Source organism: Typopeltis vanoorti, chromosome 20 (assembly GCF_054136105.1).
Source record: "Typopeltis vanoorti isolate ZY-2024b chromosome 20, IOZ_Tvanoo_1.0, whole genome shotgun sequence".
Classification (NCBI taxonomy): domain Eukaryota; kingdom Metazoa; phylum Arthropoda; class Arachnida; order Uropygi; family Thelyphonidae; genus Typopeltis; species Typopeltis vanoorti.
This window is the reverse complement of record NC_143568.1, coordinates 84,088,012-84,102,891: the sequence shown is the minus strand read 5'-3', so window position 1 is coordinate 84,102,891 and position 14,880 is coordinate 84,088,012. Positions and strand designations below refer to the sequence as shown.

Below are 14,880 nucleotides of genomic sequence, written 5' to 3'. Positions count from 1 at the left end.
TGGGAGATACTAAGACAAGGAGAGATGAGAGCTTGGTCCACCTTTGCTATGAGTTGCCAACAAATGTACCACCTTGCCTCAGTCCAGAAGATATTTTCAGGTGCAAACTTTGTTTGCCTACACTTGGATAAAGGATTAAACTAAATTTATTATAGTCTAACCAAGTGCAAAATAAACTTCCAGCAGTACGAGACAAATTCTTGTGTCCCATCGCCAGGTCAAGTACAGCATAAGACAATTTGTCCCTATTCAACATGAACTTGTTAATGATATTTTAACTGTGATGATCTGAGTGTATTTTATGTTGATTAAAAAAACTTACTTTTACTTTTCTTTAAAAATTTTGGAAATATCTTTTTTTGTATATTATAATTATTTCTCTATTATCTTGTATTTTAGGTGTGGATATTAACCGTGGGCTTCTAGCTTTAGGTAATGTGATTAGAGCTCTCTATAATGCTGGCCTGCGCACTCCTAGTTTTGTACCTTATAGAGAATCTGCTCTCACTCGACTGCTTAAAGGTTTGCATTTCAGTATATCTTTACTTACACATAGAGAAAAATTACTGTTAATATTTCTAATATAGAATTAATGAACTTGCCAGTTTACCAATTTTTGATTTCTTCTCATGATATGTAATTTTCTCACATAATAAGAAATCTTTTTGTAGATTTTCTGATTTTTCATAGAAATTGTACTCAAATTGCTAGTTTAGTTTGAATATTGATAATGTGCATTTATTTTAAATTGCTGATTACCCTCAAGATAGCAAAGAAATATGATATGCTTTTCTAGAAGATACATTTGCAGTAAGTAGTTTGCTGGTAGAACTTCAATGAAAGCTGTCACTGACGTCATTCACATATGAAGTAGCACCATTGACTTATCTGAATGTAACTAATCAAATAAAAATGAAATATGTAATTGGTAGAAACAGAATATCATTTGCATGAAATGTGGTGATCCAGCCATATTGGTTTTATGCAACAAAAACACTGAGAAAAGCAAATGTAAATATAACAAAAGTACAAGAAGTAGATCTTTCTGAGTATAGTGGATTTCTGGTAATCTAAAAAAATAAAAGTCATTCTGCTAAACGTTTTTGACCTGATCATTCCTTGTGTTAAATTCTGGCAGTTTCCTTTAGCAAGTGCTTCTATTAGCTCCTCTTCACTCAAATCTAAATTATGGTTCAGAAATGGGTAGTGAAATGCTTACGTGTTGGTGGTATTCATAATAGTGCTTCTTGATATAAACAATACTAGAAGAACAAATAATTTATTAATTGAAAGTTGCATTGAGATTACATTTATAAAGAAGTTGAGCTATCTTTTTCAGAAGTACTCTAGATATGAGGGATGGGAATGGAATAGTTTTGCTGTGATCCTTTACAACAAAAAGTGTGTAAGGGATGGAGGATATGCCATATTATATGTATTTTACAGAGACTGTAACAAAGAAACAAAAAACAGACAGTGAAGATAACTGAGCTTTTTGGCAAGTGCTGTGATATTAAATCATTTAACTGGTTCTGTATGTAATCCTTTTTAAGGATGTCATCCTGTTGAGATGAATGACTGCTTATATAAGTACTTTCCAGTGCGTGTGTGTGTGGGTGGGTTTTCTCCACACAGAATAAGGGAAGTTTTTTATGAGCACTGTTTAATGGGGGATATCTATTATCCCACATTTAGCACTGGTCATGATTTCTTGAACAATACTAATCCATGAATGATAGTAAAATTATTATCCCAACTTGAGGATATCGACTGCTTTTTTTTCTGTAAGTAGCAGTGATGGTAAATTCAGTACTATGTGATCTTGATGTTGTTGCATCCAGAACATTTTTTGTTGTTTGAGAGCTTCAAATTTTCTGAAGTGACAGCTTTTGACTTTTTTAAATTCTTCAGTTGCTGCAACTTTGGAGATGTTATAGAGAACAGACTATAGTTATGGATTTAGGATTTCAAGTAGTTCTTGTAAAGATATGAAAGCAGCATTCATTTTAGATAGCTCTGTTCACTGAAGCACTATGGCTTCAGTGAATTCATTTTCTTTTATTCGGCTCCCTTCCCCTGCCAGGGGGTACCACTATAGGATGTTAATTATTTTTCAGTTACAGTTTGAATTGTTTCCACAACTACCTATTTCAGTCCTTTGTGCTTTATAACAGTTGTAATTTGTTATGTTATCAAATTAATTATTTATTTTGTTCTTCTGGTAGTGTTTATATTGTGAAACACTGCTGTGAATAATTACCAACACCTAAACCTTTCATTATGTCTACAGATTCTGCATGGAGATATCCCTCGTAATGCTTGTCATTTGATGATATACAGCCTTTATCTTCACCATGGTGGATGAAGGCCTCTCCCGTTACAGGAGGGTTGGGTCTACTTATCCATCGGCCACCCACTCCATATTGGAATAGCCTATGTATATTTATATGAATAAACATATGAGGGTGAAAGACAATCACAAACATCCATGCTCCAAGCAGGATTCGAACCTGCAGCCTTTTAGTTGGGGAGTGGATACACTAATCACTTTGTCATCTATTGTTGGAAGTTTTTCCACTTGGTTATACTATAAATTAAGGATACCAAGAAATTATATACTTGGTTTAATCCTTTATCTAAGTGTAAGCAAACAAAGTTTGCACCTGAAATATTTTCAGGACTTGGGCAACTCGTATATAGAAGGTAACAACTTCACATCACTTGCCTTAATATCCAATAATGCAAAGCACATATCCTTGCAGACATGTATAATGCTACTAAGGCAAGTGATGTGAAGTCATTAGCTTGTATATACAAGTTGCCCAAGTCCTGAAAATACTTTAGGTGCAAACTTTGTTTACTTACACTTGGATAAAGGATTAAACCAAGTATATAATTTCTTGGTATCTTTAATTTATACTTTGACATCTAAGCCGGCATGCTTGTCATTTACATAAGTGGAAACTAAAATTCCAACACAGTTCAACTGGCTTGCCTTTCTAAAAATGTTAGGACACTAGTGGCTGTTTGAAATTTTAAATAAAAGTTTCATTCTGATAAAGCTAAATGTAAGTTCATCATTAATATGGAAATATACTGGTAGCACTTGCATAGAGCTTTTCAAAATTAGTGAAGCTATCATATCTTTACAAAAACTATTTGAAATCTTAAATCTAGAACTATGCTCTATCCTTCATAATATCTTTAAAACTGCAGCAGCTAAATAATTTGAAAACAGTCACGCCATTACATGGAAAAATTCAAGTCCTATAATGCAAAAACAGTTTCAACTGCAACCATAGCAAGCTCACATAGTCAGTGGTGAGCTATGGAAATTTTAACAAAGGGCTCGCATCGTCGAGCAAAAAAAAAAAAAAGGGAAAAAAAAGGGCCTAACTTAGTCCTTGTAATACTTATATTGTGACTTTGTAGAGCTTCTGACAGATATGATAATTCTTGTAGGATATCAATCATTAATGCTAGATCTAAAATTTCATATTGATAAGTCGGTTTAAAAAGCCCTTATATTTATCGTTCGATGCAAAATGTTTGCATAAAGCTGACTAATTTCTCCACAAAGCAAGAGCCGTTCGTAAACTGCAAGCTGCCCATCGTGGTCCAAACACACGGCCGATCTTTAAAATTACGATACCAAGGTCTTTTGCAATTGTATTTAATTCTCATTGATTTTTTGGTGATTGATGATGAAAAGCATATAATTTATCCATAAATATTTGAAAATGATTTTTTCGTTAATGTTTTTTTATCAAATCGTCTAATGCTAAGTGTAGACGATGAGTGCAATGCCAAATCACAACGTTGGGAAATTTTTGTAGAAGGTTGATTGCAACACCTGATTTGTTTCCTAACATTACACTAGCTCCATCAGAACAAAATGCAATGAAATGATTTTTTATATAGTTATCAGAAAATCCATATGAATTTAAAGTAACAATTATGGTAGCATGTATACATTCCACAGTGGTATTTTCTAGTTCTACAAGATTATTAAACAAGAAGAACAAGAGGCTTGCAAGTTTGAGAAAAATTTAACAAAGGGCTCGCATGAGCCCCTTATAGCTCACCACATGTGAATTTATTGTCATAGCACATGTAGAAGGAGCAGTCGTTGCTCTCACTTATAGAGAAGTACCACTCAACACTGGATATACAGATGGAAACAAATAACTGACTTATCTTCGTAGACATATTAATTAAACACCTTCCAAATGGTTCATTATCCTTTTCTGTTTATAATAAACCTTCACATCTCGAAGGTACATGAATAAATCATCACAGCTTCAAATCATCCCAAAAGTGTGGCATTTTCAACACACACACACACACACACACACACACACACACACACACACACACACACACACACACACACACACACACACACGGAGAGAGAGAGTGAACGGATGTGCCTCTGATCACTCCACTTTTTAACCTGATTTTGTGCAGTATCGAACAGGAATGGATGTATCTAGTACTGCTGATAGCTTATATAGTGTTCTTTCTAACAGTGAGTAATTTACTCCACAGTATCATAATTCTAAGTGTGTGTGAGTGATTTTTGATTCTAACCTTTTGGACCAAATACAGCAGAGACTGTATCCATTGTTCAGCTACCCTTAAAAACAATGTTCCTCTCACAATAGGGTTAACTGCTGTAGCAATGGCCAGCCTTCTGAAGTTCAATGGAAGTGTTTATTTATAGGAACAAGCAACAGAACTGTAAATACAAGTGACTTGGAGACTGGTTAGACCTAAAAATGAATTACTGTTTGTTTACAAATGCCAGAAATATGAGAAATAAGAAAGATGAAATGGTTTCATTGATTAAGTGTTTATTTGCCTCAAACTCATGAATAAGTGAAACATGGTTGAATGAAGTTGATATTCTAGCAGGATTAGAAATGGAAGGATACATTATTTTTTTGTGAGGTTAGAAGGGACAAGAAGGGAGGGGGGGAGTGCTGCTGATGATATCAGAGGAATTATTGTCCACATAAGGTAAATATGAAAGAAGGAAATAGTGGCAATGGTTATGAGGTAGTGTGGTGTAACATGGAGGTTGAGAGGAAGACATATTCAGTTGGATGTTGCTATAGGTCTGGAAATGTGGAGGGTGGTGATGAAGAAAAGTATAAACAAAAGAAGGGTAATTATTATGGGAATAAGGAAAATGAATTTCTTGAGTGCTTGAGAGATAACTATCTCAGGCAGCACATAAAGGAGGGCATGCAGAGAGTTCTAGGTCTGATCACTTCATCAGAGAATGTAATTGTGAGTGGGGTTTCACACTTTCCTCCAGTTGGTGAAAGTGATCATGAAATGATTATCTGGGTTGTGGCTAGCCTAATGCAGACTTTTGTGAGGAAAGGAAATGATATATGTGGAATTAAGGGCTGGTGATTATGACAAGCTTAGACGATAGCTTGGAGCTATAGCACGGAACAAGAATACTGCTTGGGAACTGACAAAGAAATACATAACAGTGTCAATGTGTATTCTGAAAGCCAAAAGACTGAATAAGGTATGTGTACTACTAAATCACTTAAGGAATTGACAACATATATAAGAATATAAATTAAATAACACTTTAATAAATATTTCCGATATTTCGGCAACGTCACGTTGCCATCTTCAAAAGGAACTTACAAAAAAAAAGGCACATGCACGTAGGCACTACAACACAGTAACTAAGAATGAAGTGATGAAGCTATTGTTCTCCTAAAAGTCCTGATGGTGCCCCCCTAGTGGGCTATGTAGGTGTTCTTGGCCGTTGGGCTGAAGGTCTGCTGATGTACGCCTCCCAAATTTGGGACAGTCTCATGCAACCAAATTTGTTCAGGTTTGGAGAGTTTCTTAGGGCTGAGGCTGATTCCATGAATAGTCTTTCGAATTTGAACTTGCTACGGTGTATTATTGTAGCTTTCTTCCACCGTATTGTGTTGCATGTATTCAGAGCATAGTCTGCAAGACCCAAGTGGCTGTACTTGTGAAACCGGATGTAGTTCTTGCGTTCCGAAATTCTGATATTTGCTGTCCTGCCTGTTTGACCAAAGTAAGACAGAGGAAGGTATGTGCAAAATGGACGAATGAGTAACTTAAGCATGAAATCTGGAAGAAGAAGGTACCTTGGAATACGTGTGTAGAGGCTTAAGTGCTGTGAGGACATCATGTTGGAGGCTCAAAACGAATTAAAATAGAATTTAATACTTCCTATATTTCGTCCTAGTCACTAGGACATCTACGGGGATTACAAAAACAATTAATGTAACATATGCACAAATAACAAACAATACTAAGCCCAACCACGTGGGTGACACTAAAGTCCTATCTAGGTAGAGCGCCCTCTAAGGGCAGTAGTAGGTGGCCTGGAATGTAAGGTGGGAACTCTGGTGATGAGTGTTTCCCAAATCTTCGGAAGCTTAATGCAACCATATTTATTGAGATTTGGTTGGTTTTTGAGAGCTGCTGCTGCTTCTAAGAAAAGTCTCTCTTTCTTGAATTTGCTGTGGTGGAGCACGGTGGTTTTCTTCCATGATACTCTGTGGGTGGTGTCCAAAACATGGTCAGCCAAGCCTGAATGGCCATAGTTGTGTTTGAAGATGTAAGACTTGTGTTCCTCTAGACGGATGGATGCTGATCTGCCTGTCTGTCCAAAGTACGCCAGCTTACAGGAACAGGGTACTTTGTAAACTCCAGGCAGAGAGAGAGGAGGGAGCTGATCTTTCGTAGAATGGATAAGGGTAGCCAGTTTGCGGTGGGGCTTATATGCTGTGTGTAGATTGTACTGTTTTAGTATCTTGGCTATTTTTTCAGATGTGCCACGGATGTAGGGTATGGTGATGGCATTTTTAAAATCTTGTTGACGAGAAGGAAGAGGAATGGGGGAGGAGTTGATTATTTTATTGATACTGTGATCACTGTAGCCATTGGAGAGGAAAGTGATGTGTATGTGGTTAAGCTCATTAGTGAGGACGGTTCCACTGGAACAAAGATTGTGGGCTCTCTTGGTAAGAGTTTTAATAATGCCATATTGTTGAGAGGGGTGGTGGTGGGAGAGTTTGTGAATGTATCTGCCTGTGTGTGTGGGTTTTCTGTATACGGTGAAGGTAAGTGTATCATTAGGCAGGCGTGTGACTAACGTGTCTAGGAAGGGTAAACAATTGTTCTTTTCCTTTTCCATAGTGAACTGGATTCTTGGATGTAGACTATTGAGATGACTGAGGAAGGAGTCTAACGTGTCTGGGCCATGAGGCCAAATAGAGAACACATCATCTACATATCTTAGCCAGATAGAAGGTTTGAGTGGGGCTGAGTCTATGGCTCGTTTTTCGAAATCTTCCATATAGAAATTGGCAAGGGGGGGAACCCATGGCAGTTCCCTCTATCTGCTTGTAGATTTTGTTGTTCCAAGAGAAATACCCAGAGTTAATGGCAAAGGAAAAGAGATCTAAGATGTCAGAGGGAAAAACGTTTTCTAAGAGAGATAAGGTGTCAATTAAGGGAATATTGGTAAACAAAGAGGAGATATCAAAGCTTACCAATATGTCTGTCTTCTTCAAGGTTAAATTTTCTGCAAGGGCTTTAAAGTGGGTTGAGTTTTTTATATAGGAAGGGGACCTTCCGGTGAGGGGGTATCAGAGAGTTGGCCAGCTGTTTAGATAGTCTATAGCAAGGTGCATTGGTAGCATCTACTATAGGCCTGAGTGGGGAATTGGGTTTGTGGATTTTTGGTAAACTGTATATTCGGGGGGGGGGGGGCGGGAGCGGAAAGGTTTAAGTTTTTTCATGACATCAGGGGGTCAGGAAGATACTTTTTTGAGTAAAATTTTTAGTTTCTTAACTTGTGTTTTTGTGGGGTCGTGTTCTAGCGGGATGTAGGTAGCGCGATCGCGGAGGATAATGTTCATTTTACGATTATATTCACTGGTATTAAGAACGACTGTGGCATTACCCTTATCCGCTCTAGTGATGACGATACTTTTTTCTTTACGTAGTTTCAGGAGAGCCGTGCGTTGGGCATATGATAAATTACTTTTTGGCGGCGAAGAATGCGCGAGGATGTTGGCTACGTCAAGTAACTTGACATAGCCAACATCCTCCAACATAAGGTACCTTGGAGGCAGTACTTTTGTGAGGAAAACACTTTTGTTTTCCTCACTAACTGAGTCACTTTCCTGGCTTGTTCTTTATACTCTTCATGTAACTGATTATTACCATTATTCATCTTGTACTGCCTCCAAGGTACCTTATGTTGGAGGCTTAATGGATTTTTTACAACACTCAAATGTTGGCTACGTCAAGTTACTTGACGTAGCCAACATCCTCACGCATTCTTCTTCTCCAGTTCATGCTTAATGATATTATTCATCCATCTAACTCTTATCGATTAACTCTCCTTACCCTAAGTATACAATTTAATACTGCTTCCTCTAGATGACTCTTAACTATATCCCATGCACTACTAACATCCTTACCCTGCAGTGTTCTATGCCATGGTACAGACTTAAGCTTTTTCCATGTCATAATCACCTGCCTTGCAGTTCCACAAATATCCCTTCTTGATAGAATATTCCTCATGTTTTACAATCTTCCAAGTCAAGACTGCATGGTCACTTTCACCAGTTGGAGACAATATTATCACCTTGGTTATGGATAGCTCTTCTGACCCTGTGACCAAGTCCAATACTCTCCCGCCCCTAGTTCCCTCCATCACATGCTGCCTTAAGTAATTAACCCTCAGCAATTGTATAAATTCTGTTTCCTTCTTGCAATGTTATCTTTCTTCCTTCCAGTCTACACTCCATAATGTTTGGCGATGCATGTCTTCCAGATCATCTGTGGAACTCCCTGGTCTATAGCAACAACCAACTGTATATTTTGTCTTATTGGTCTTAATCTCACACTAGATTGCTTTTGGAAAGGTTGTACTAACCAATGCCCAAAATTCCTCCCGCTTATTTCCAATACTTCTGGCATTAGTATATAGAAAGGGTAACATCTCTTTATTCCCCCCACTCACCTTTACTTTCTGAATTGACTACCCTATTCAATATTTTTGCTTGAGATACTAGATTCCTCACTTGGTCATTCTCACACTCACTCGCTTCATGGGTGCCTTCACACAAAATCACTTGCTTCCACCCTAATTACTTAAGTTTCTCTGAATTTGCACGTCAGCATGCTCAGTGAACAAGCTCTCTGGAGAGAGTTTGTTCAAAGCTAACACCAAAACCATTCAGATGCAGTCCATCCGCATTGTGCAAATCCTTCTTTCCTTCAAACAAAGACCACAGATCCACAAATTCTACATCATTCCTTTTGCACTATCTATGTAGATTCATTGGCTATCAGTGCCCTCATCAGTTCTCCTCTATCATAATGTGGTAGGAGACTTACAATCTTCACCTTCTCACTCCTCAGTTTTGCCTCTTCATGTTCTTCACCAAGCTTCTCCTTCCACAATTCTTCTCAAACGTTTCTCAATTATACTTGCATAAATCTTACCAGGAACACTCAGTAGTGAAATACCTCTGTAATTCTCACATTAAGTTTTATTTTCCTTTTTATATATGGGTACTATGAGAGCTCTACTCCAATCATCGGGAATTCATCCCTCTGTCCAGGCCTTTTGAACTTATGCAGCGCAGCCACTGTAAGACTTTTATACCACCATACTTCAGCATTTCTGGTCGAATATCATCTACTCCTGCTGCCTTTCCACATTTCAATCATTTGATGGCTTTTTCTACTTCAAGTATGGATATGTATTCCTGACTGTATGCCTGTTGAGTGTTTTTTACCACTGTGCTATCACTGCTTGTTTCATTTAGCAATTTTTTGAAGTAACTACTCCATACTTCCAAGGATATCTTTTTTTCCCGTTTTCATGTTTCATGTCACCTTTATCATCTCTAAACAGCACTCTTTCCTCCATTTCTAAGCTTCTTCAACAACCTCCAGAATATTTTGCCACCTTCTTGATATTTATTTTCTATGTTCTTGCCAAAGTCCTCCCATGACTTTTGTTTAGCTAGTTTTACACAGTGTTTAGCTTTCTTACATTTGTCTCTGTATTCTCTAAGAGCACAAGCTGACTTATTTGCCAGGTACTTTTGATATGCTTTCTTCTTTTCATTTTTTCTTCAATAATCTTTGTGTATTTTAGTCTACAGTTCACATCTGAGAGCTGCTCAACTTTTATTTGCTTTAAAACTTTCTTAATTTTCAATATGAAATTCAATTTTATCCTGCTCAAGACTAAATAGTGATCACTTCCAATTTCAAATCCTCTGTACACTCTGGTGTCTTGTACCAGGGCGAAAACATCACTATCAACAATAACATAGTCAATGAGACTTTTTTTATTCCTTGCCTCTTCTCTCCATGTGAATTTGTGCACATTTTTATGTTGGAACATAAAAATGTGCATATAACAAAAAAAGACGCACTAATGATCTCACTCGATGTATAAGAAACCTTCAATGCTGCATGGTGGCCAGGCATAATTACTTGATTAAAAGATTTAAAATATCCAAAAAAAAAAAACTCCTCTACCTTACAAAAAAGTATTTTACAGACAGAAGAGCAACCATGATATTGAAAACCACAGCTGTGACAAAAGAAGTCTAACAAGGCTGTCCGCATAGTTTTTGCTGTGTTAGGACTTCCTTTCACTACTGAAATGAAAGTCACAGCTTTTGGCAATGATGTGATGATAATGATTTGGGGATGCAACAGCTTACAGCTAGAAGTAACAGCTAACAAAAAACTCTTTAATACCTTCAGTAGTACCAAATCTAAAGTGCTCCATATCTCATGTAAAAAATCAAAATAACCTGTAATGGTCTTTCTAAACAGGGAAGTTTTAGAGGTAGCCAGTTAGCTAAAATACCTAGGAGTAACAATAGACCACAAATTTAACTTCAAAAATCACATCTCGTATGTTGTCGAAAAAAAGCTTACAAACAGTAAACCTTCTAGTAAAGTCAGCAAGGATAAACTGAGGGTTAGGCCAGTGAGTGCTGAAAAAAATATATACTGGAACTATTTTATTTTTTATTTATTTTATTTAAGGGATATTATATCCCATATTGTTTCTTAGCCAAATAAGAAACTCAAAGAGTTTCATGCTGAATATAGAAACTATATAAAGTTTGGTAATTCCAAGTGTAAGCAAATACCTGGATAGAGCAGCAACTGATCCGACTCTTGAAGGTAGTGCAAGCTGAGGCAACTCATAGAAAGGGTGGATCAAGCTCCAATCACTATTCTTGATATTTACCCATAATGTGAACTTGACTCCTAGGAGCTGTATTATTGTTCAACATTATGAGAGAAGGTCACTTCCCAGACCGATTTCGACCTTTTTTTGAAGTCTCATCAGTGAGTAGGTAGATCAAGTTAATACCAAGTTTGTAGTGAACAGAACTTACATCTCTTCTCCTTCTTATTCTGTTCGCTACAAACTTGGTATTAACTTGGTCTACCTACTCACTGATGAGACCTCAAAAAAGGTCAAAACTGGTCTGGGTAGTGGCCTTCTCTCATAATGTTGAACAATAATACAGCTCCTAGGAGTTAAGTTCACATTATGGGTAAATATCAAGAATAGTGATCGGAGCTTGCTCCACCCTTTCTATGAGTTGCCTCAGCTTGCACTACCTTCAAGGTTCAGTTGCTGCTCTATCCAGGTATTTGCTAACACTTAGAATCGCCGAACTTTATATAGTTTCTATATTCGGCATGAAATTCTTTGAGTTTCTTATTCGGCTAAGAAACAATATGGGATATAATATCCCTTAACTTAAATAAGTTCATGTAGCTGAATTGAAGCCTTTGGCTCTTCATTATAATTTATACTGAAGCTATACTATCATTGATATCTTAGGGTGCACCTGCTTAGAAAGATGCACTAAAATCTAAGAAAAACTGACAAAAGTTAAATAGAGTTTAACATCTTATAGTCATTAGAATAATTAAAGGAAATAGGATAATATCTTTCAAGGCAGCTTGTGTTATTGCTGGTCTAACACCAATCTGCCTGAAAATGCAAGAATTCTCTCTTATATATGCCGTTACTTCGATATAAAGGAAATGCCAACATTGATCCAAATGGCTACAAACTTCCACTTCAGTACAGTAGACAGCCGCACCCAGCAAAGAAACACATATTTAGGAGAAGAAACACTGTGAAAGTGATGAATTCGATATATACACTGACGGTAGCAAAACAGAAGGAAACATCGGTTGTTGTTTCATTTTATATTAAAGACAGTCTATTTTGCAAGAACTCTACTCTAGACTGCAACCTCTCTGTTCCAACAACCAAGCAGAACAACTTGCTCTAGTTTATTCACTTATATATCTCTGGGAATTAGAACTCTACACCTCTCATGAAAAGACTGCAACAATTTAAAGTAACAGTAGAAACACTATATAGAATTTGCCAATCGACTTCTAATTGTTATAATGTAACATAAATTACTGATAATGTTTGGATTATATAGTGTAAATATATGTAGGTATAAAAGTATTAATATAAATATGAATATTGGTACAAAAATATATTAGTACAAAAATGTAAACATTAATTTAATATAAATGTTAATCAGTTATTTGGAAACTACATGTAATATATGCAATGGAGCATATAGGAAATAAATTTCCTCCTGATAGAGTTACTAGTGGGAGGAAAAACACACATACACAAAGAGAGAGAGAGAGAGAGAGCTGTTTGCTCTAATGACATAGCTCTTGCTACAGAACTCATTTATCTTCAGCATGCCTTATTAAAATTTAATTTCTCTTGTCATGATGAAAATCTAATTCATGTCATTTATAGTTGGTGTTTTGTTATTCTTTGAACTGTTGTGTAGTCTGTAAGTAGTGACTAGTCAACTTTATAGTTGGTCACTTCTAATTACACAGAAGAAAAGGACACAAATGACTAACAGCCAGCATTTATTAATCAGCTTAAAGGGCACGAATTGTGAAGATGAGCTTCCTAATTGGACAAAGACCTAATGATGGAACACTAGGTCTCTGTCCAGTTAGGTAGGTGACTTGTTCACACTCTGCCAATCATTTCCTTTTCCCTGAGGCTGACTAATGCAGACTAACTGTTCATCACTTGTGTCTCTTCATTCTTTGTAACTGAAGTTTTCCCAACTATGCTTTTGGATTTTGCTAAGGATTTTGGCAGAATACAGCTTGGAAGACTGTTGTATAAATTGGAGGATATGGAATTGGATTATAAAATATTAGCATCGATAAGAAAGTGACTGACAGATATCAAAAAGTGGTATATGGGGACAAAAGATGCTAAAGATGATATGTGAGCCTGAGTCCTTGGTCCATTGTTATTCAATCTTAATGGCATTGGGAAGGATTTGACAGAAGATATACAGCTATTTGCTGATGATGCAAAGATAGGCATGGTAATCAGGAATGTGGCTGATATGCAGTACTTGCAGAATAATTTGAATAGGCTGGAATTGTGAGCATGTAAAAATTTCTGTCCGTTCAATATTAGTAAATGTAAAATCATGCACTTTGGTGTATTGAGATATCCAATGTCATATTGGTGAGATTATGCTAGAAGAAACTGATCAAGGTAGGGGACCTTAGTGTTTTAATAAATAGGAAGTTGAAGTTCAAGGATCATATAGCAAAGATAACTCAGAAGGTAATTGCAGTGCTGAAACAAACTTTGACATGTAAAGATAAGGAAGTAATTTTAATTAAAGATGCAAAGAAATTATATTCTTGGTTTAATCCTTTATCCAAGTGTAAGCAAACAGAGTTTGCACCTTTGTTTAATTTTTAGAAATCTTTAATTTATATTATAACCAAGTGGAAAAACTTCCAAGGAAGTAATATCGCTTCTTCAAGGCCTTGATAAGACATCACTTGGACTCTTGCATGCAGGTCAGGTCTGGTGTCCTGTTTCCTTGGTGATTATGATATATTGGAGAGTTAAAAATGATATTAGGATTGTGGAATACAGATTATGAAGACAGATTGAGAATTTGTGGTCTCCAGACACTAGCAAATAGGAGAAAGGGGGGATGATATGATTGAGACTCACAAACTTCTGAAAGGGTCATACAGGATATCAGTAGATGAAATTTTGTGTAGGGAAGGAATAGGACAACAGGGCATCCATAGAAGTTGAGAATGAATGTAGTGAAGAAAGGGGTGAGAAAACTCAATTTTTCTCTCATAGAGCAGTGCATAATTGGAATGGATTACCATTGGACGTGGTAAATGCAGTTAGTGTGAATAAGTTCAAAAATAGGTATGACAGCTGGTGCAGATAATGTGAGGCCTTTCTTGATGAGTCCCTGACTCCCTGGTGGTCTTTTTCTTAATAATAATAATATTGAACTCTGCTGTTGGCTTCTCTTTTCTGAAACCTCAAGATATGATGATATATTTTTCTGGCCATACAATCATATATTAGCTCTGAAAGCACATTCTTGAATGCTAACAATCTCAATGCTTTTTTGAAAATTATGGAGACAACTACCGTGTTGTCTCCATAATGTGAATAAAAACTTTAGTTTAGATTTTAGTTATATTAAACTAAAGTTTTTATTCAAACACAGTAGTGGTCTCCATAATTTTCAAAAATGCATTCAGATCACCGTGTAAGCTTAAAAGAAAGGACTAACAATCTCAACTTTCTTTTCAATATTTTCATTTTTAATGTGTAGAAAAGCTTAGGGGTTGAATATTATTCATCTCTTTTTCATGGTATTACAGTACAAAAAACAATAAATCATATAAAAATATTTATTAACTAGCTTATATTTTGTTTATGTTTCAAATCAGCATCTTGTGACAATGAGTAAATGAAAT

General features: G+C 36.3%; 1 protein-coding gene across 3 annotated transcripts in view; it reads left to right on the top strand.

Moving 5' to 3' along the window:
• LOC150095616 (kinesin-like protein klp-12) overlaps nt 1-14,880 on the top strand; it is a 282,767-nt gene that overhangs the window by 139,644 nt on the left and 128,243 nt on the right. For all 3 annotated transcript variants that reach the window (XM_090410291.1, XM_090410289.1, XM_090410290.1), the window contains exon 7: nt 400-522. In XM_090410291.1, coding sequence (XP_090266417.1) covers nt 400-522 — 123 coding nt within the window. The remainder of the gene's footprint in view (nt 1-399; nt 523-14,880) is intronic.